General features: G+C 29.5%; 1 protein-coding gene across 1 annotated transcript in view; it reads right to left on the bottom strand.

Annotated features, from left to right (window-relative positions):
- Positions 1-30: 30 nt before the first annotated feature.
- LOC147066058 (neuroligin-4, X-linked-like) overlaps positions 31-22585 on the bottom strand; it is a 55384-nt gene continuing 32829 nt past the window's right edge. Inside the window, exons 9-11 of the mRNA XM_085955282.1 lie at positions 8968-9119; positions 7980-8083; positions 31-137 (exon numbers count right to left, since the gene is read on the bottom strand). Of these exons, the coding sequence (XP_085811408.1) occupies positions 63-137; positions 7980-8083; positions 8968-9119 (331 nt within the window). The 3' untranslated portion in view covers positions 31-62. The remainder of the gene's footprint in view (positions 138-7979; positions 8084-8967; positions 9120-22585) is intronic.

Genomic DNA, 22585 nt, shown 5'->3' with positions numbered 1-22585 from the left:
GGTTTATTAATATATTCTCAATTATTCATAGTTTGATATATTTAAATTATTAGCTGTGATTTTCAAACTGATATTTCTTGAATTTGCACCCGTTTCTTTTGGGGTCGTAGAGTTCCACCACCTTCTGCATTTATCGCCTTAAAGAAAAAAGACATCATTATTTAGTATAGTATTACAAAAATAAAATAGAGCCAAACTTTATAAGGTAGGTGCGTAATCAATACCGTTTTCTTGTGCTAAGAGGCACGTTCTCAAAATATCAATTACCGATATCCGTTAATTATGTGAATAAATATTTTGAAGTGTAGCGCCATCTCTATTGATATTATAAGGGTTCCGGTGTATTTTGGTGGCCTCCTTTAGCATGCATTAATTATCCCGGCCCAGTACCTATCTAAGTCTAAGATGCACAGAATTTGAGCTATGCTTAATTGCAATATAGTCAAAACGATATAATATTATGTAGCGCCTAGTTTCAAATCCCCCTAAACCAGTTTTTGAAAATTTTTGAGCTAGATATTTATTTAGATAGATATTTTTGTTACCTATATAATAGCCAAAGATTTAACTTTAAAAACGTCAAAAACCCAAGTAAGTTTCCCAAAATTCATAAATTATTTAAAGGATATCTCATATTATGTTAAAAAAAAACTTGAGAAACACTGGTATATTGTGTACCGGTTATTATCGATGGGGCACTCTAAACCGGTTTTTGAAAATTTTTGAGTTAGATATGTATTTAGATAGATATTTTTGTTACCTATATAATGGCCAAAGATTTAACTTTAAAAACGCCAAAAACCGTCAATACGTATGATCAAAAATTAGGTAAAATTTCAAAACCCGCTAAAATGGTTGGGTGTGCTTTTCAAATACCCCTTTAATGCAAAGCCAAAATACTCTTTAGAATTTACCGAATTAAAAAATAAATACATAAAGTTCACAAATTCAATAGATATGAGTTTTTCTCATTTTTTCTCAAAACTGCCTAAAATAGTTTTTATTATTTTTCTCAGAACTACCTAAAATCGTTTAGGGGCTTTTGAAACTAGGCGCTTCAATCATTGAATTATAATAAATAGAATGACAGCTGAAAAATCCCAATTATTGACGCCACATCGCGTTTTTACACCGTAATTACCGATATTTTTTAATTAAGATTTCCCGATAATTATTAAAATTCAAGTATTTAAACTGCGCAATATACTTTATAATAATATCATAATAATATTATTATTTTATCAGTAATTAACTGAATCGATTGACGCATATCACTGCGTAGCTCTATATCACTGAAAAGGACATAACATATCTACATTTAAAACAGTTTTATGAAATTCTCTAGTTATAACGATATTACACAAACGCTATACCTACTACTACAAATCAATAGGTAGCCAAAAATATATTTTCCATAATATAAATGTCGACGCTAAACGTTCCTCGAATAATTGACATTGCAACGTCAACTCGAATAACGCATTAATTGAGAAATAATGAGATAAAACTCGCAGACACCTGATGTCGTGACATTTTCCCTCTAACGCCTCCCTCCCCCTCTTCCCCACCCAATCATCACAAAGCACCTCCTTTCAGTGACAGAGCTTTGAACAATACAGATAAGGAAATATTTGCAAAGGGTGAGTTGTGAATAAAATTGTTTCATCAAAATATAGGTACTAATATAAGTATTTTTAGTATATACGGTAGGTATATAATTAAATACTACAAATCAATGATAGAAAATATACTATTAATATTTTTCAGAAAATCACACTTTTTAAGATACTTAATATTTTATTAGCACACAAATCAATCAAAAACATTAAAAATTTAATTTGAATAAAAAAAAAAACTACATATTGTTAGTATGATATTCGTCATTGACAAATCACCACTAAAAACACATTAAATGACAAATACTAGTGAAACATCATTTACATTGGTAAAACACCATTTAAATATTGTTACTTTTTTAAATGTTTGTTTTTTGGGAATCCTAGATTTCTTTATCCCCCTTTCTCCAATAAACACAAGTATCTTTGTCAATATGACTAAAAAATCTTTATTGGAGAAAAACCTTTGCCCTATTTTTTGTTTCATACATAATAGAATATAAAAAAATAAGCTTTATTAAACCGTACTACTAACGGTTTTATAAATAAAACTGTACATATTTCTAGTACTGTGGCAAATATACAATGATCCGCCTATAATTAAACATCATTCACGGCATGTAAAAAAAATCTACATTAAGAAAAACATTAAAACCATTTTAACGGTTGGAACTTTAAAAATAATAATTTAAAATATTACAACCTGCAGTTTTAGTAATTTCATAAATTTTAACTAAGTGAGATTCAATTTAATGAAAAATACTTAATTTGAAAGACCCTCCGATAGATACACATGAGAAACAGTCTTAGAAAAAGCTGTGGGTTTAGTTGGATTCGAATGCATATCTTTTGAATACTCGATACCTAAGTTTTATGAAACTTTATACTTGCTAAAAGTTTTATTTTATTACTATTCAAGTCCTAATACACAATATTATAATATATACGACATTATCAGAATGCGAAGCATTGTCAATTAAAAACTCTCATAATCATAGCCCCCACATCTTGAAGTGGGCCTCCAAGCCTCCATCTTTGTCAGGCCCCCTTACCCATCGCTAGGGTTAAAGGCAGTGGGACGCTTTAAAGTATCGTTTTCAAAATGTTGGTTCAAGTAAAACTAAGGGTGTTTTTGTATATTTTGTGTATTTTAAGTGATTTTTTTTTGTATTGTTGAATAAATCCACTTGAATTATGGAGTTTTCGAATATTGCCACACAGTAATCAAAAATTGCATCACACAACTAGATATTTTAAAATGTTAAGACTTCATAAAGAAAATAGCGCCGCAGGCAACTTTTTTCCCTTCAGGGCAAATTTGTGATGTGTATTTATCTCGCTTATCAGATCGACCCGTCACACCGCCCCCCCACCCTTTAGGGAACCTTACTCATGGTATACTAAACAAAATCTTAAAAATGCCCTAAAACGATATGATACGAAATGATATTTCCTAAGATTTTCTTGATATGCAGGTGTGCTAAGTTTCTCCGAGTTATTAATTTTAATGTAAATTCTTTGCACTCTAAAACTAATGCGTGTATTTACGTTAAAACCGCACTGATGAGAAACTACATACAATATAAATTACGTATGTAAATATTTGTTGACTCTCAAACTTTGAAAATTTCCCGTTGGGTAAACATCTATTATATTATGGCATTCTCAATTAGGGTTTCGTATGAATTTGCAAAGTCTTATGAAAGCAGGTACAAATTCTCATACACTAACTACCTACATTCTTAAATCGTACATGTATGCAAATTATAAATGTTGTGTTTTTAAATTTGAAATTTAAAAAATTAAAAAGCAATTTCAAGAAAGTTTAATGCCTTATATGAAACTTCAAGGGACCTGCTGTTAATACCATTATTAAAAGTATAAAAGATGGTCACCAATATGAACGGAATTTTAAATAATATCTCAGTTACATATTGTCAAGAAATATTTGCATAATAAATGATTATAAAGGTCACAAGAACATATTAATAAGAAAGAAATACCAAGCCGGTCGCCATAGACGAAGGCTTTACCACCAATGTTAATAATTTTTCTATTTGTTCACAATTGTTGGCATATTTCTGGTGTACCTATTGTTAATTCTTAAATCTTATGTATTTAAAAAAAAAACATGATTTTTTAAACTTGTTTGTAACTGAGTAAAAATGCCTGGTGATGAATCATTTATCATCAATTAAACTATTTAATAAAAATCAATATTAACATGAAATCTGAAATTCGTAAAGTGAAAACTTTTTATATTGTTTACCGTTATTTAATTTAATTTATCGTGTCACCCAGGTAAGTTTCCCGAAATTCATAAATTATTTAAAGGATATCTCATATAATTTAAAAAAAAAACTTGAGAAACACTCGTATATTGTGTACCGGTTATTATCGATGGGGCACTCACGAGATTAATTCCAAAGAGAATTTCTCTTAGCGTTTTGTGGAACGCTGCTAACGAGGCGAGAGTTCCATTGGGTGTATGGTGTTGCGATGAAAACTTGAACACACGTAACCTACCGCCTCCTTGCATGTACGTAATTTATCACGTGAACTTTGGTAGATCGCAAAACATCCGTTGGGTTAATATTAAAGATGATTTGTCGAAGATGAACTACTTGAATTACGACACCGCAACAAAATTGAATTCATACTTCATTGTTGTATGATACATTGGTCACGTATTATTTAGAATATAATTACAAAAACTATAATAATACGATTATAAAAGCAGTAGTAACATACTATAAAAATTCAACATAACTATGTTACACATAATTGTATAATAATTAATTGGCGTAATTGACCGTAATTGACTTTTATAAAACTTCTTCTTCTTCTTCTTTGGCCATGTTCGCCCCTTAACTGGAGCATATGGACACCACGCGGCGCCTCCAAGAATCCCTGTCGTTCGCCAGTCTTCTTGCTTCTTTCAGGTCAAACCAGCATCCCGTAACTCCGCCGTATACACTCTATAGATTGTATTTAGCGGCCTTCCAGGACGCCGGAATCCGGTCGGCTTGAAAAACAGGCAAGCCAGGTTGAAGTTCTCTTCTGGAATCCGCAGCACGTGGCCGAGCCAGGTCCAACGTCGGCTCTTCACTTTCAGCGTGATGAGAGGCTGCTTGGTGCGTTCTTTTATCTCGTCGTTGCTCCTAAAGTCATACCACCGCACACCCAGTATTCGTCGCAAACATCTGTTTTCGAAGCTCAGTATACGGTTCCTCTTTGTAAGGTGCCATAATTCGCTACCGTAAAGCAGCACCGTCAGAATAGTTATAAGACTTATTTGTAAGTAACTATTTTCAAGAATGAAGTACATTAAGAGTAAAATTGTCACTGTTCTAAATCATATTAATAACATAATTGCTTAGTTTTGCCGTAGTACCTACACGTAGATCGATAGTTTATATTATTATTTATTAATATTTGTCATATTATTTGTATTAGATCTGCTAAATCTGGGAGATTTGAATTATTTTAAATTCCATTAGTGGACACTTTATTTGAGTGTCAATTAATTATCATTATTATTTTGAAGCCTCTCATTGAATTTTATCGACACACCACAATATTATTATACAACAATATGTTTCGACGTTCTCTAGTGCAACGTGAATCAAATATTTCGATTATCCAATATAATCGATTTTGTCTCTATATTATTCATCTACAGACTGTATGCATATGAGTAAATGAAAAAATCTATCGACTGCTTAATCTGCGAACCAGCTAACTCAATTTGGGAAAATTCTTCAGGAAGGAGAAGAACATAATAATTTTACTATCAAGCGGAAATTTAAGTCACAAATTTAACAAATAACCTGCACTATGAATTAATTAATATACTATTTTAGCTTCCTTTTGATATATAAAGAAAATTTATATAAAGAGTGAAGTTGTTTCATTAACGATATTGGAAATTTGGCACCTTCAGTTGGCTGTTTTGTTTGAATAACGATAACGCGTTTGAAATTTTGTGTGAGCATAGAAAACATGCTTTATAACAAAATGCCATCAAAATCTCAGTTTTGGTCAAAAGCGCAGTTCGCTGGTTTGGATATTAAGCAGTCAATATTGTTTATACGACAACATAAACAGGTTCCACAAAAGCTTTGCAAACTTTTTATAGATCCGCTTTAAAATTGAATATCTTATACTATCTTTCGAGGTTTCAATTAAATCAAAATATCATTAAATAAAAAATCAAATATCAATTTTGCGTTGAATGACATTTTAATAATTAAAATGTAACACAAAACGTAGTATTCATTCGACGTAGTTTATTTATCATGAAGACGGTTTCATCTGCTTCAATGGAACATTTTCACATAATATATTACAATCTTTCAGTTATTAATTATACTCATACATTTTAAATACAAAGCTTTTCTTCGAATATAACATTGTGTTTAATTATCTCACGATGGCCGATCGGTTACTGCATCGGTTTATAATCTCGTGGGTCCCGGGTTCAAATCCCAGGTCTGGAAAATTCAAATGTTGTTTTTCAGTGTGTGTTCAGACCAGCACATGGATTTAATAGGTTGAGAAAAGTGACTATTCCCATTGATCTTTTTAGTATCGAACATTGTAAAAAAGCTTTTACGAACTTCTCTTTTGGAAAATAAGCCAATTAGATTTGCCAAACTTTTCAGAAAACATTAGTTTAATAATTGTATAGTGTAATAGTTTATATACTTTAAGCAGCATCAAATGAAACTGTACTAAATGTTAGTTTGTATATTATTTTATAAGATGTTAAATTAAATATCCCATTGAAGCGACTGAAAAATCCTGATGATTATTTGTTTAACCATTCGGTAAAAGTATAACATATTGTATCGTATTTTAATTGGTGCGTTGTAATATTATATTTTGTCGAATTTGATAAGTTCTATAATATCAATTATTTATAATAAAAAAAACAGAACTATAAACTGTAGTAGATACTCAAAATAAGATAATGAGTTTATCACTAATATTCTTTTATATTATAAAGATACAAAATAAAAATACATTAATTTAAAAATAACGCTTGCAACCCAACTCTGAAAACCTTGCAAGACACCGGATACCACAAAAGTGAACCAAAATTTATCTGTCTGCTTTATTTATGGGACCAAAGTCATTCCTTTACTGACCAAAAGATGCGAAAGAACAACATCCGGATTACTTCCGGATAATTTTAATTCTTTTTGATTTCGAAAAAAACAATGTAATTATCACTCAACACTCGTCCGTGGTATGTTTGATTCTGCGCGAAGCTGGAAAACTCGAAAAAGTTCCACAACTTCCTCGGCAGTTTTCGCGCATACTATCGCCCCTGAACACTGAGGGTGAAGAAATTTATAAGGAATTATATCATGATGCGACCACTTTTCATTAACATGCTTTTCAATATATTATCATACCAAACTTTTACATTTCTTTCACGTATTTATTTTATGTGAGATCGTTAAAAAGTTGTTTTTAATTTCTTCTTATTAAATCTTGTCGCCTTATTTTGATAAATAAATAAGGAAATAATTATATTGAAAAAAAAATATGAAAAACGATATTAATATCAAATTAAATTGTTTTTTTATTAATTTATATAAAATTTTCACCTTTCCCATATACATATTCATATGGACATATACACGAAAGTAAACAATTAGTAGCATGTCGACTGTAGAAAGGAAAAGCTCATAACCCACAGTTTTTTAAAATAGATTTTTATTGCAAAATAACGTTATACATGAAGAATACACGTTGTGCCCAAAGAATTTATGCTGCAAATGTCAATTAATTATCCAAATTTGCTATCATTAAAAAAAAAAAAATAATGTGGGAAAAACGACTTAACCATCATTTTTGTTGGTGGTTTTTAAAATTAACTCCATAAATATTATCACATTAGGATATAAACACCAAATTATTATTTATTATACACTTCACAGTATTGTGTGTTGTGTCTATTTTGTATTTTAACTTTGACTGAAAACGATAACAAAAACGTTTTTGTGCCTCCTGTAAAATATGATTTGTGTGAATTATACCCTTTTTCCTTTCCCAAGTCGATATATTTGTATTCACATAAAATACTACTTAAGCAAACTAATATATTATGATACGTAGGTACTTAAATAAATTTACTTATGGTTTTAAATTATTAAGTAATATAATTTCTATTTCGACCGATAAAATAGATAAAATTTTATACAATATAGTCATAACAGAAAAATTAACAAAATATTATAATGTATGTAATTATTTTTTTTATAAAACATATTACAAAATAATGAGAAAGCACGATTTGTATTGAAATAACTACCATAAAACGATAATAACAATTCAGTTAAAATATTATATTACCTGCATTTGACTTGGAACCTTGGGGCGGTATGACGGCGGAGGCTCGTGGATTGTCGGGGGAAGTTGTGTACTTTCAACTGACCTATCGCGCAGTTGTATACTTGCTACAATATAAACGTAGGTATATTAAAATTATACTTATATTCAAAAAAGGTGTTTAGCTAATTATAATAATGTCGAGATCGTTAATTCGAATGAATACATTTTGCTTAACGAGGAAAGTACCTACATACCCTAAAAAATATGTCAATAATATAGAATCTTATCAACTGGATGTTTACTATAAGCTATGTAGGAAAATATTGGTAAAATTTCGTTGCTCTATCGTTTTTAAGACTCTTGTGTTCCAGAAGTTCAAATATACTATTTTTTTATTTGAATTTTTTTCAAAATTATACAATACATTTACAAACTCTAGTAAAAAGAATATTGAATACATTTTACAGAATAAAATTTACTAGGGGCTCAAAAATAATAATTTTAACGTAACATAAAAATAATTATATACTTATCTTATAAAATTAAAATAAGACCTACGATTGAATAAATGAGCATTATTTTGTATGACTATTGTTTGGATAAATCATAAAACGAGGGAATACAAATTGCTTTGTGCGGATTTCACAATTTTTAAGGTTAGGACCCGTAAATATCCATAAACATTACATTTTCTATATATTTATATCATCCACATCCATTTAATTCTCAAAAAATATTCAAATTTTATAATAACTTAAAAATCATTCCGATGTAAATATGGGGTTGGTATCAATTGTTAGAGCAATGATAAATCTAATAACGGTACATTATAAAATTAGACTTAAACTTCAAACTGGATTAATTACATGTAATAAATTGGATATAATATTTGAATTATAAAATATATTTTAAGAAATATTTTTTTATAAAATTTATTTACTTATTATAAAATACTTTAGTACAGGTCGATATATATTTAGAATATTCCATAATACATATTATAACTTACTTTCAGATGTCGACTGGACGGAAGAGCTTCGTCTACTTGGGGGATCGTCCCTCCTTCTGCCTCTCTGGTAGTAGATTCCAGCAAATATGATCATGTTCAGCACCAGTAAGAAGCAGCCAATACCTACTGTCACTCCTAAGGCAGCTGTGTAACTGTATGAAGAAATGGAAAATATCGATCAAAATTTACTATTATTAATATTAATTATTGTAATAATTGGAATTTCAGTGCTGCATGTGAAGAAATCCGTATCAAAATCATTTAATTAATAATAACAGTTGGAGAGATAATAATATAACATATCTATCTGAAACATCAAGAGTATAAATTACGAATTCATAACTTTTTTCGAGTCGCGACCCATTTTTATAATATTATACAAGTTACCTGCAACCCCTCGCCATACCCGCAAAAAATATTTTAATATAATGATATTTTTTTCATATAATTAAATTTAATATGTGGTTAATAAATCAATTGTATTACCCATTAAATTAAGATTTGGCTTCACTTTAATAGTCGCTATTTAAATACTGTCAAATATTACGTCAGTTTATAGTCACTGGAAGACTATACGAGTATATTTTATCATTTCCACCTTTAACTGACTGAATTTTATTAATTTTATAAATACTACAACTGTAAATATTTTCTTTGCTTATGGTAATTCTATGATTCTCTGCTGATGAGATTAATAATTGTGTATCGGTTTTCTATAGACACATAAACATGTCTGCATATGCATAAATTTTACATTTCAATATAAAATTCTGTCCGAAAAATGTCCATAATTATTGATAATTCATTTGGAGTATCCTAAAGGTGTACCTACATACCACCGGATCGATAAAATAGTTTAGTTCTGTAAAATTACGTAGCAACATAATCCGCGAGGTTGAGAGAAATTTACTTCACTTGGAGAGGTTTTCATTAGAAGTGGATAAATCTATGTTTATAATGATGATAAATTTGAATATTAATAATACTTAAATTATCTGAAATCTCAAATATACTAATTTATCTTTACAAAATGAATTTTATATTACAAATATATATAGGTACTTATTTATCGCAAGAGTTATCATACTTTACTTGTTTTTTACTTCTATGTGTAGGTAATTAAGTAAAGTGTATTTACTTATTATTTTACTAAACTAGTCAAAAATGATCTATTATATAGATATAGATAAAAATGATATATTAAAATGATACGATGACATGATAAAAATGATATATTATATAGATATAATAATATTATATACGTTTCTAGCTTATAAGTAATTTCGATAAAAGTAGGATATTACACTATCGATATCGTCGTTATTTGGTATTATAAATAGAAAAAAATAACCTCAACCTCTTCTAGCGGTTTCATATATAATCTCTAAAACTACCAACAGAACAATTTGAAACTCAATATAAAACGATTTAGTGAACCTACATGTGCGCTCGTAACTTTGAATGTATGCAAATTTACGACAAAAGCTCGGCAAAAGCACAAAATATTGACATGGTGAGTCGTTTACTCAAAGTAAGTGCAACCCCGTTATTAAAGTAATCTGAAAAGCTTGTGCTTTTGCTGCGCAATATCCTTGCTGCAACAACATCGAAAGCTCATCACCGCTAAGGCCTATTTGAAAGGAAATAAATAGTTAAAATAATATCTAAATACCTACCATTAAAACTTTATTACAGTCACAAAATTTAATTTTGTTTACATTCAGTCCTCCATTTCAAGGCATATTATTGTAACGAACCCCAAATTATTCAGAAGTGGTTCACATTTAAATTAAACTATAAAATATAATCATTGTGTATAATACACATTGAACTAAAAATGTGTATTAAAGTTTTTAAAGAGATTTGGAAGAAAGGCATAAATTTAATTACTCTCCTCAACTTAACATAACGTCTTCTGATACTTACATAATTCAATATAGTATATATTTACGCCTAGCTTATAATATCATGGGTCTCGGGTTCTGGGGTCTGGAAAATCTACCTTTTGCATTCCAATGTGTATTTGGAACCAGACTATAGACCTAATAGGTTGAGCAAGTGGCCAACGTTCAAAGCAAACAAAAATCTAATAATACATCTTCCACTCTGTGATCTTCTTATGAACAAACATGTATATAATAATATATAATATACAATATAAATGGACGACATATGGATATGCTTCCCATAATATTGTTGTCCAACAAAAATAATAGACATAAAATATGAGCATTCCTACATAGACAAAGTTGTACAAAAAAGTTTTTTTCGCGGATAAAACTCAACAAGTCATAAACTTGGTAAAGAATAATCTCGAAAGTTCTCTGCAATTTTGTCTAGGGATAAGACCAATCTTCTAACTAAAATTTCTTAGTTGGAAAGGTTAAAAATGTATATTTTAGGTTTTTCTGAATAATGTATGTTCAATAAAAAATGTAGCATTTTTGAACCTTGTGAATATTAACATTTAAACACAATTTCTTTTAGTACTTATTCCACTTATAATTAATATATCTGGACCGGTTTTGTCCGCCTAAGAGGGATATTTTCAATTGAATAATCTTTATAAAACAGGTATTTATCAAAACAAATTCAAAAGGTTACACAAATAATCTTCCAATACATTGTATATGGCATTAACAATTAAATTTAAATTAATAAAATTGGATATTAATATTTCATACTACATCATTAAGGACACTAAACAAAATATTCTAAATTATTCTGGGTGTAATTACGTTAAAACTAAAATTAAAGATATCCTGTCCTAGGTAAATATCTCTTAATTGTTAATTCAAAATCACAAAAAAAAGTTACTAAACACATCGGACTTTATTAATTTAAGTTTCTCAGTTAATTTCGACGTGATTAAGTTTATTGTAGGTGGCTAAATTGGTAAAACATATAAAGGGTAGAGTCACTAATAAACACGAAGTTTGTCAATAATCGACGAACTAGTATACTATATAATATATATATATTTATATTATGTAATGAGATAATGTAAAAATAAGTCATAGGTATAGTTATATCAGTGCTTTTGGCCGCCTGAATAATGTCTTCAAAATGACCTTCCACTGTGCCTAAAGCGCAAAGTGTTCAACCAGTGTGTGCTTCCCGTAATCACATATACGAGTGAAATATGGGACACTAAGTAAAAGAGAGATCCAGAAACTTAGAGTAGCACAACATAGTATGGAGAGGTGTATGCTGGGCATAACGCGATAGAACAAAAAGAGAAATGAGTGGATAAGGAAGAAGACAAGGGTTTGCCAAGGGTGAGACAATCGTTGGACAAATTTAGTCATCCAGTGGTATCCAAGAGGTACAAAACCTTCCGCAAGGTAGACATAGGTCGCTGGATCGATGAAATGATAAAGTTCTGCGGAAGTACGTGGCAACGCAACGCACAGGACCGAGAGAAGTGGAAACAGCTTGACGATTTTTTCATCCAGCAGTAAATAGATTCAGGCTGATGCTGATGATGATAGTTATATTAAATTATGCATATAATTATATTGTCCAAAAATATTAGCACGATACTAATTAACGTTAGATACGTCCCCATTTATTTGTTTAATAAACTATCAACATTAATAGTACTGCCAGTTACAGACTATACATTAATTTTGTCTCATTTAAAGTTATATAATACTAGTACAATTGTCTTTTTTTGTATTCGACTGCTGCTGAGCGAGTTCGTAAAATGTTCACAGAGTTCTAGTAATAATGTTATCAAGCCGTACAAAAAACAAAGACCAATAGAATGCCATTTGGTTTAAAGTCGAACTTGTTACCAAAATTTATTTCTATGTGATTACACGCTCTGGTTTCCCAGAAAGTCGTAACTGCCGTGAGTGCCATGAGAAGCGAAATGAACTCTTTTTTTTTTGCTTTTACTAGAGACAAATTTGCTTGCGTAACATTTAAATTGGTTTCCAATCGAATCGCACTTATGTAAATTTCTCTTTGTAAAAACGCTCTAATAAAAAGTCTATCTTATATTGTTTTCATCAGCATACACCATATACACGTTAACCCAGTATTCTACCCTCTACGCTCTTAAAACAAATAACTTTAACCCCATATTAGATTTTTGGGAGATAACATGCTCTTAAGCTTAAGACATTAAAATATGTTCATACCTAGTTAATAGGACGTAATTAAACTAAGTATCTAGGTATTCATTAAAATAAAACACAATACATCGTAATAACTCGACTACTGTTGTAATGATCAGAATCAGTTGTGTTAACTTAGAAGAATACAAAACTCTTGCCTCGATATTGAAGAAGCTGCACATTATCTAGCTTGAGCAGGGGTTCACAAACTGTTTCCCGCGGGCCAATTGTGTCCCGCGTGACTTTTTGATGTGTCCCGCGAGATGTATGTTAAATCTGTATTATTTTTATCGAATATAAAAAATTACATTTCAAATTAAATACCCTCTGGCAAGAATGAATGGTCAGACACTTTGATATTTGTGTACACCTACCTATATTTGTGAAAAAACATTTTCTAAAATGAGCATTAATAAATCGAAATTAAGATCAAAATTAACAGACAACCATATCGCATCAGAGTTTGCGTACTCACACCACAAAATTTGAGCCTAAATTGCAGAATTTAGTTTCAAACAAACAATAATTGATTGCATAAATTACATGGTGAAAAATTTTAAATATTATTTTTTAGTCTACTAATAGAGTAATAATAATGTAGATTTAGTTATAAATATTAGATTATAGATAGGTACAATGAAATATTTTTTTTAATTTTTTGCTTTATGTTTTTTAAAATCAGAAAATATTTACAAAAGAAAGGGCGGCCCGCCAAATATTTTTGATTTCAAAATTGTCCCTTTGACGAAAAAGTTTGTGAACCCCTGACCTGATCGTATATTATGTTTCACTAGAAATACTAATTGTTTTTCCCAATATGCCCAGTAAAAGGGAAAAACTGATGAGGTGAAGTGACAAAGTAAAGAAATGCACTAAAAAACCTATGAGTTTTTGCATAAACCACAAAGTTTGCAGAAGATAATGAATGTTGGAAAATGTTAATTCGGAGTTTCGCAGTACCTATTCTGGAGTAATCACAATCGTCAGTTACGGGATTTATTATACTGAGAAAAGATAGATAACAGCATTAGGTCTCATGTAGGTACACATATTATTATAATATGTCAATTTATAAATAAGTTTATTTTAATAATAAAAACTGGCCTGATATTAATGGTTTTATTATTTTTGTATACATTATTGGAGAAGACATATAGAAAACAATTCCCAATCTTGGTACCCACTCAATTTTTATATATTATATAAATATTAATACCTATGGAAAGATTAAATCTAAAAAAGTAAAGTACCTACAATTTTCTCAATATTTAATGAAATCCAAATAGATGATGTTCCGTTGGTAGTTATATATCTTAGAATATAATTGAGAGATAATGACACATTCTTTCAAAACTTGAACAATCAATGAAAGAGAGTTCCAGAATTTTGGGGTAGCATAACTTGGTATGGAGAGCTGCATACATAGAAAGCACAAAAATGAGTGATTACTGATTACATAATAGAATAGACAAAGGTGCGCAATGTTATATATAAAATTAGGTTTAAAAATATGCACTGGGTATAATATATCTTAAAGAAACAAGAATCTATGGATAAATTTAGTCATCCTGTAGGAATCATGATGTAGATTGTAGATAACGCCCAAAAGTAGAACTAGGGCCGATGTTTTGACAAAATAGTTAGGTTCAGCGGTAGTATTTTTATCCAATAGTATATTAATTTGGGCTAATGATGATTAACATTAAGTATATTATGTTGAAGAATTAGTGTATTTTACATGAAAAAAGAGAAATAAAATAATACACGAATAATAATTAAATTAACAATATCAATCAGCAGGTAGGTACGTTTATAATTCTTTGAAGACTAAATATCACTTAAGAAGGTATAATCATTCTTTTAAGATAATTATTTAAATTTAAAACACATTTTGAAATAATATAAATATGAAAAAAATATATCCCACAAAATGATATGATTTGCCACCGTTCAATATTAATAATTGTTATCATTTGCATGGAAGTAGGTAACTGTCAATTCATGGTGGAAAATGAGGATATTTTTGTATGCTGAGGAAACTAAATCTTTAAATTATTCATTGCGTTAAATAGTTATCAATATTTTGGTTTATATATGTGGTAAGTATTTAGATAATTTGCTACCACACCCATCAATCTTTCTAAAGTTGTCGTCACAAAGAGCATGGTAACCTTAGGGTGGATCCTGGCTTCCTCAAAACTTTCTCAATTTATCCCTTTCCAAATTGACCGCAACTTATCACAGCAATAATAATTAACTATCGTATGAACTGTCTAAATTTAATTAACTAAGTCTTTCAATATAAATATACGTTTCCCAAATTAGCTGACGATAAAGAGCACCTAATGTAATTTTATAGTCGTCTACATTAATTACCATTAAAAATTAATTCCAATTTAACCGAAGGCAATTTTTGTAATAAATTTAACATAAAAATATATCATACTTACTTCTTCCTTTTACAAGTTTTATTCAATTTATAGACACAAACTACCTACCATGGAGGAATTGGTAAAATTAATTATTTTTTTAGCCAAACTTCATGGTAATAGCAAAAATAGGACGAAGTGAACACTGCCGTTCTAAGGAAGAAGGTAGTAACTGACTCTCACACACTTTCGAGATAAATGACATAATGTGTTTTTTTTCAAACTTCAGTACTGTGAATTAATAAAAAACGGTGATAATTTTTATTAGTAGGATGTTAAAATATAAACAAAGTAATAATAAACAAGCAGTAACTGAAATTAATAGGTGCAATTACTGCCTTTTTGCTAAAAAATGTATTATTTTAGAAGATGTCTATTTTTCACTAAGGATTTTAACGGTATTTTAGTGATAATACTGATTTTAAAGTGAACATAATATATAGCTTTCAACATTACCTAATGGATGGCATTCATAACTCAATTTCACAAATTTTGCGAGTTACTGCCTTCTTCCTTGTAAGGGCAGAACAGCTATAATCCAATCTCTGTAAACAAGTTTTTTTTCAACTAGTTTTAAACTATCATCTATTTATGTATCTACTTATTATCGGTAGATCCCTTGATTAGATTTAGAGAGTCGTAGGTTTGATGCCTACTTCTGGCAAATTAGTATGATTATTTTATTAATGTGTGTTTAGAATCAAACCATCCACCCAATAGATAATCCCACCGCTAGCAACTATATCTCATAAAACAATCAATTTAAGTGACGTCTGATCTGTATCGGATTGCAGAGGTCAATAACTGTCTCATAAACGCGAAAGGACAAAAAGAGGAATGAGTGGATAAGGAAGCAGACAAGGGTTTGCGATATAATAGAGTTTATTAAAAGCCTTAAATGGAGATGGACTGGACACATAGCTCGAATAAGAGACAATCGTTGGCCAAATCTAGTCATCCAGTGGTATCCAAGAAGTATAAAACGTCCGAAAGGTAGACCTAGAGGCCGCTGGATCGATGAAATGATAAAGTTCTGCGGAAGTACGTGGCAACGCAATGCACAAGACCGAGAGAAGTGGAAGCACCTTGAAGAGGCCTTCATCTAGCAGTGGATAGATTCAGGCTGATGATGATGATAAAACTCATAAAAAAAATACTAATGAAGAAAATCTATCGAGATAGAGTTTTAACATATATAATTGAAGCTAAAAATGGCTATTGTTTAAAGCAGATACATCCCGAAAATTGATATTTTTTACTTTATTATAATCTATTCATTACTATAATTATTATGATCTATTTTTACTGGGGCCAAAATATTCAAATATACTTTTATTATACACAATATAAAATGATATAGGTATTGCGTCAATGTATACTTTACAAAGATATTCTGTCAAATATATTAAACTATCATTATTTGGAATGTATATGAAAATGAACAATCAGACAAAATAGAGTATGACATACGAAAAGACCTATTGCATAATATGGAAACATAAAAACTGCTGTAATAACTATAAAAGTTCAAAAGGCTAACTCTTGTTTAAGTTCAAGCTGTTCGAATTTGCCATGTCTAGTAATTTCAAATTTAGAATGTAGATAAGATCAGCTATAAATATATATTGGTAACCTTAACACCAATAGAATGATCTTTCGATCTTTGAGCCAATGAACTCAAATTACGGCTACTCTATCCAATACAGTAACGATCGCAATATGATTCCCAATTAGGAGCAACCATCTAGTAGTTCGGAAAACTGTCAAGAGAAAATTTACGCGACGCTAATAGCTGGCGTCTGTATTAATGTAGGTAGTTACATAATATATCTTACCCAATATGTATACTCGTAGACACTCTTTTTTATCGTAATCTAAGTTATAGTATGTATTATGTTGTTACCATAAAAAAAATCATAAGAATATTATAAAATAAGTATTGCATCAACTTAAAAAGGTTTTATTGATAAAAAGCAAAAATATGTAATATTTAAAGTTATATTATATTCTAATGTCACTAAAATTGAAAATTTTGAGATCGGCAGTAGGAAAACAATTCCCAGAAACTTGGTTATTGATAATTATTTTTCTACATGAAATTGTAATCCATAATCGGTACATTGAATATAACCTTCTAATATGGAAAAACGGTTAAAAATATGAAGGCAAAGTTGAAAATAATTTAAGTTTGCCTAGTGATTAAATTAGTTTTTAGGATTACTTTTTTTGTGATTCGTAATAAATTATTATGCTATTCGATACTAGTATACCTTAAAATAAATTTATATCGTTCACGAAATGGAAACAGATCCAAGAAATTTGGAAAGTTGGGCTTCTGGTCAGAGAGGCCTGACAACGAAAAAAAACGTGTAATGTACGCATTTATTTGCTCTAGTGAAGATCAAAATAAAATGTGTCGCTACATTTCAAAATCATCTAAGTCCACCTTTAGGTATTTTTGATTTTTTTTTGAATTGCTGAAGAACTACTGCTTTCTAACATTTCTGCATTTTCAAAATGTGGAATTTATTAATTTTAAATATTATATACTCGAAATAATATAAACTTTCACCCTTGTGACTGTATATTTGAGAAAACAAAAAGCTATTTTTCTTCAATTCATCTATTATGGACTTGGCTGATTTTGAAATCTAGCGACAATTATATAAGTAGTTCATTTAATAGAAGATGTACAGTTGTACTCGTGAAAATAACATTTAATTGATGCTAAAATGCAATTTATTAAATAACACATACCCAGTAATATACTACTGTCAGTCTCCAATCGTGATTTTAGAGTTATGGATATAGTTAGATTGGAGTTTTATGTGCTATAATACATGTGTATCTTATGTGCCGGCTAGATGGCAGCGACTTGTCTGCGTTGTATAGTTTGTGTAGAAAATACGGAACACTTTTACAGCGCTTTTCGGCTCACGCGAGCTACAGTTTTCCCGTCCATATACACGGGTTTCCCGATACAAACCGGTTAGGCCAGGTAAGCTTGTGATTAAACTCAAATAGTGTCAGGGAAAAACACTATTTAGTCGATAATACAATACTTTCATAAAGTTACGAATCACAATTTACCAAAAAATATACATAAAAATAACTATAAATAAAAAATGAAAATATCAAATAATGTCCTAATATCTTGTAGTAAATCATAAAGTGTTTTAAAGAAAATGATAAACGCAGTAGGCACCCCCTATACACCCCTTCTATTTTCAGAGAATATTTGAAAGATTATTAATTACAAATGGGTCTCCTACAAAATGTCATTTTGTTTGCTTATTACAGTATATTTACTAGGGCGCGAAAGTACTTTTTATAAAACCTTTTTAAACGTTTTTTTGAAAACTTGGTTTGGTACACATAATAATACTTTTGACAAAAAATGTATGAAGATATTTTTCGTATTTGGCTCAGTATATTTTATTACTCGGTGACGTCTTTGCATAGCAGAAAAAAACGGCGCCGAGTCGGCACAGCGTCGAATATAGACGCTCGTCACACAAAAAATGTAGTGATTAGTTTGTGTGGTTTACTTTGAAATGGAATCGAAAATGTACGTTACGTAATCATATTTGTTAATTAAAGTTTTAAATTATATAAATGCTGCATTAATCGTAATGAAACTTAAATTTATTAGATTTTTTAAAGATAACTTTGTTATTATATATTAATTTTTAGATGCAAAATTCGTAAAATGTAACAACACTATTTCATAAGGATGCTGTATGTACAAGTAATTGAACTCCACGTACATAACTTGAAAGAAATTTCTCTATTAGGTTGATTTACCTACAAATTGAAATTGACATTACTGATGATTATTTTCGTCCATGAGGCATCATCGGAATGTTTTATTACAAACTAAACCAAAAAACGAGAAAAAATGTGCACCTTTATTTCACAACTCGAAATGACTTTAAAAATTACAGTTACCTGATGTAGTGTTGACATACATAATATTGTACTTATTGACATAAGGCAATTATATAAATTAAAATAAAATATTAGGCAAAAAATATAAACATATAGGAACACGTAATAAAATTATATTCGTTTCCGTTTTTTCGATCATAACATTGATTATAATTCGACTACTTATATTACTATTACTTCACCATATTCGATCCTTAGAAGATCTTATGGGCCTCCATAGAGTGGAGGTTGTATTAAAAGATTTTATTTTTACGATAAATGGATATTAGCCACTTGTTCAACCTATTATAGACAGTTTTTATTATTAAGCTACAAAGTATAAGCCTTATTTTTTAGTTGTACACTTATACAATATTGTTGCATTCAATTTATTAATTTAAATATTTTATTTTAAAAAAATACATATTATTCCTAATAGATTACATAATATTACATGCTAGCTTCAACCATGTGGTATTATAATTGGTACTGTATAACATTTGGATAGGTATACAAAAAGGCTTTGATGTTTGGCTGAGCTAAAAATATCCCAAGATTAGGACATGGTTATTGTTTTTTTTGACTTCTTAACTTTTCAAGGGACCTTTGTCTTTTACTATTATAATAATTAAAGTGGACATTGCCAGATAACGTGACAGTTTTATTAGTACTAATTTAGCAGACGTCCATCTTCTGTTAATGCTCATTATCGCGCAACAAAAAACTTTTTCCAAATAATTTGACTTGTTGTCAATGATGCTATTAATTTAACACCTTACCTAACTAAAAAAAATCTTTATCGGTTACGACTGTCACGAGTTTGTGTGATACTTACATTATATACCTACGTACTATTAATAACTTTTATGTATGAGAAACTTTCCAATTTAGTGGGCTTATAAATTATAAATAAAATTGGAAACTGAATTAAATTAGTCTATTTATGTGTGGTCGTGGGTAGATAGAGTTGGGTTTCGGGAATTTCCCGACCGGAATTCTCGAGAAATTATCGAAATTTTGAATCCCGAATCTTGAGAATATAAATTTTTAACATCTCGGAAAATTCCGGATCTCGAGAATCTTTTCTCGGGATTCGGGATTTCTTTATTATCAAATATTGATTGAAAAAACGATTTTATATATGAAAAAGTGGACAGAAAACAAAACATTCAAAGACTGATCGGGGCATTTAATACAATTTAGCCAACGTCGACTCAAAATGAGCGCAATTTTTGCAACATCAGGGAATTTTGTATCTCAAAAATCGTATGCGATTGTCAGACGTAGCGATTGACTGTCTGTGTTTTTAAATTCCATTTTATTAAGTAGGTAATTTTTTTAATTATTTTTGTTTTCCTACTTCTATTTTGTTTACATAAATACATTACATTTTAGATAAATAAAAAAAAATCTTTTTTTTGGAATTTGTCTGTTTTTACACTGATTTTAGGATTTTTACAGGTTTTTTTTAATCTTCCCGATATCTCGAGAATTCCCAAGAATTCTTTTTTGGAAATTCCGAATCTCGAGATTGAGATTATCTCGGGAAATACCCAACTCTAGTCGTGGGTGATCAATACTGTATACATAATATGTGTACACAATATTGAACGATACCTGAGAATTTTAATTAATATCATGAATACAATAGTCATTGTTTTTTTTTTAAATCTTCATACATCGTTAACTTAATTAACCTATCCATTTTAGAAAAAGAGTAAGGTATTCTAATTTTATCAAAGCTTTAACAGAAATAAATTACCTTGACTTTTTTAAAAAAAACTCGTTTTAATTACAATGCACAAGTTGTAAAGATGGCAAGGGAAAAAGTATGTCAAACGTTTTTTCTTTTTTTTTTATAAAGCGTAGTGAAATTTAATTTCAGCACGTTTTTGCTAAACATTAATTAGCGCTTTGTGTGTAAACGTAGCAATTTGTAAGCAAAATGTATCAGTGCAATTTGACGCCATTTTATAATCCAATTTCACGTATTCTTACAACGTAAAGGTAAGAAGATTATAATGAGGTTCTTGTTTTACCATTATTTGCAAACTTTAATTATGCATTTTATGTTAAAATATACCGAAGATTACCTAATAAACTTAAGTGAAACATGGCCACATGGGTGCAAATAATAAACAATATATCAAAAATATACTTGTAATAATACGTGTTATAGCCCCACACTTTTGAGCCTATCTTTGTATTCTTACAATTATTAATAAGCAGCATAATGAATGTCTGAAAATACATTTGATATAAATTTGCTTTATCACACCATTGTTCTTATCAAAGTAAATGCCATGAATGCCATGCGTAATATTAATAATGCTAGTTTTATATAGAATCAAAATAGCTTTTTAATACAATTAATTCAACCTTAAATAAGGACGCATCGGCTGCATTCAATCACTGTATGAAATCAGACTGTTAACAATTAATTATCCTTTACAATATGATCTATTGTATAATATATATATATATATATTACATTCGAATAAATCTAGTTTAAATATAAAAGGTGTTTATATGAAGTTAATCCCGCTGTTCCATAACACGTGTAATTAAATTAAACCTTGCTAATATCACACCGATATTAATACCATATTATAATAATAATTCGTTTCAAACAAAATATGATTACTTATAAGCCAGATATTAAATACACAAACATTACACGAAAAAACAAAAAATTCACGTTATGGAAACTTTATTAACTGAAAAATAATTGAATTGGTACAGATTGAAATTTTTTTTCACTACTCACGAATTACAAAGAATAAATTAAATTATTGTGAGCGTTATTATTTACGACTCACTGTTCTTACATGAGGCCTATTGCATCGTTTTATCTCGCTCGGCGTCGCCCTAACTACGTCATATTTTATGTAAAATTTAACTAACTTCACGCTTATGTGGTATGTTTATAAAACTGGTTTGTTCTCTTGCCTCTTTTAAAACAAGTTGCTTTGAAGCTATTTACTTACAATTTACAATAACTGGATATATTAATTGTATTTAACATATTATGTAACTTGAAAACATCTATATACTCACTAGAAAAAATCATATTTGAAAAAAAAATATGAAACTCGACGGGATTTCAACCCAATATCTAATACACATACACAGACAACCGAT

The sequence above is a fragment of the Rhyacophila brunnea genome, unplaced genomic scaffold (assembly GCF_057557595.1).
Source record: "Rhyacophila brunnea isolate RB1 unplaced genomic scaffold, BYU_Rbru_1.0 scaffold_5, whole genome shotgun sequence".
Lineage (NCBI taxonomy): Eukaryota > Metazoa > Arthropoda > Insecta > Trichoptera > Rhyacophilidae > Rhyacophila > Rhyacophila brunnea.
Note: the sequence above shows the minus strand (reverse complement) of the source record. Positions and strands in the feature narration are given on the sequence as shown.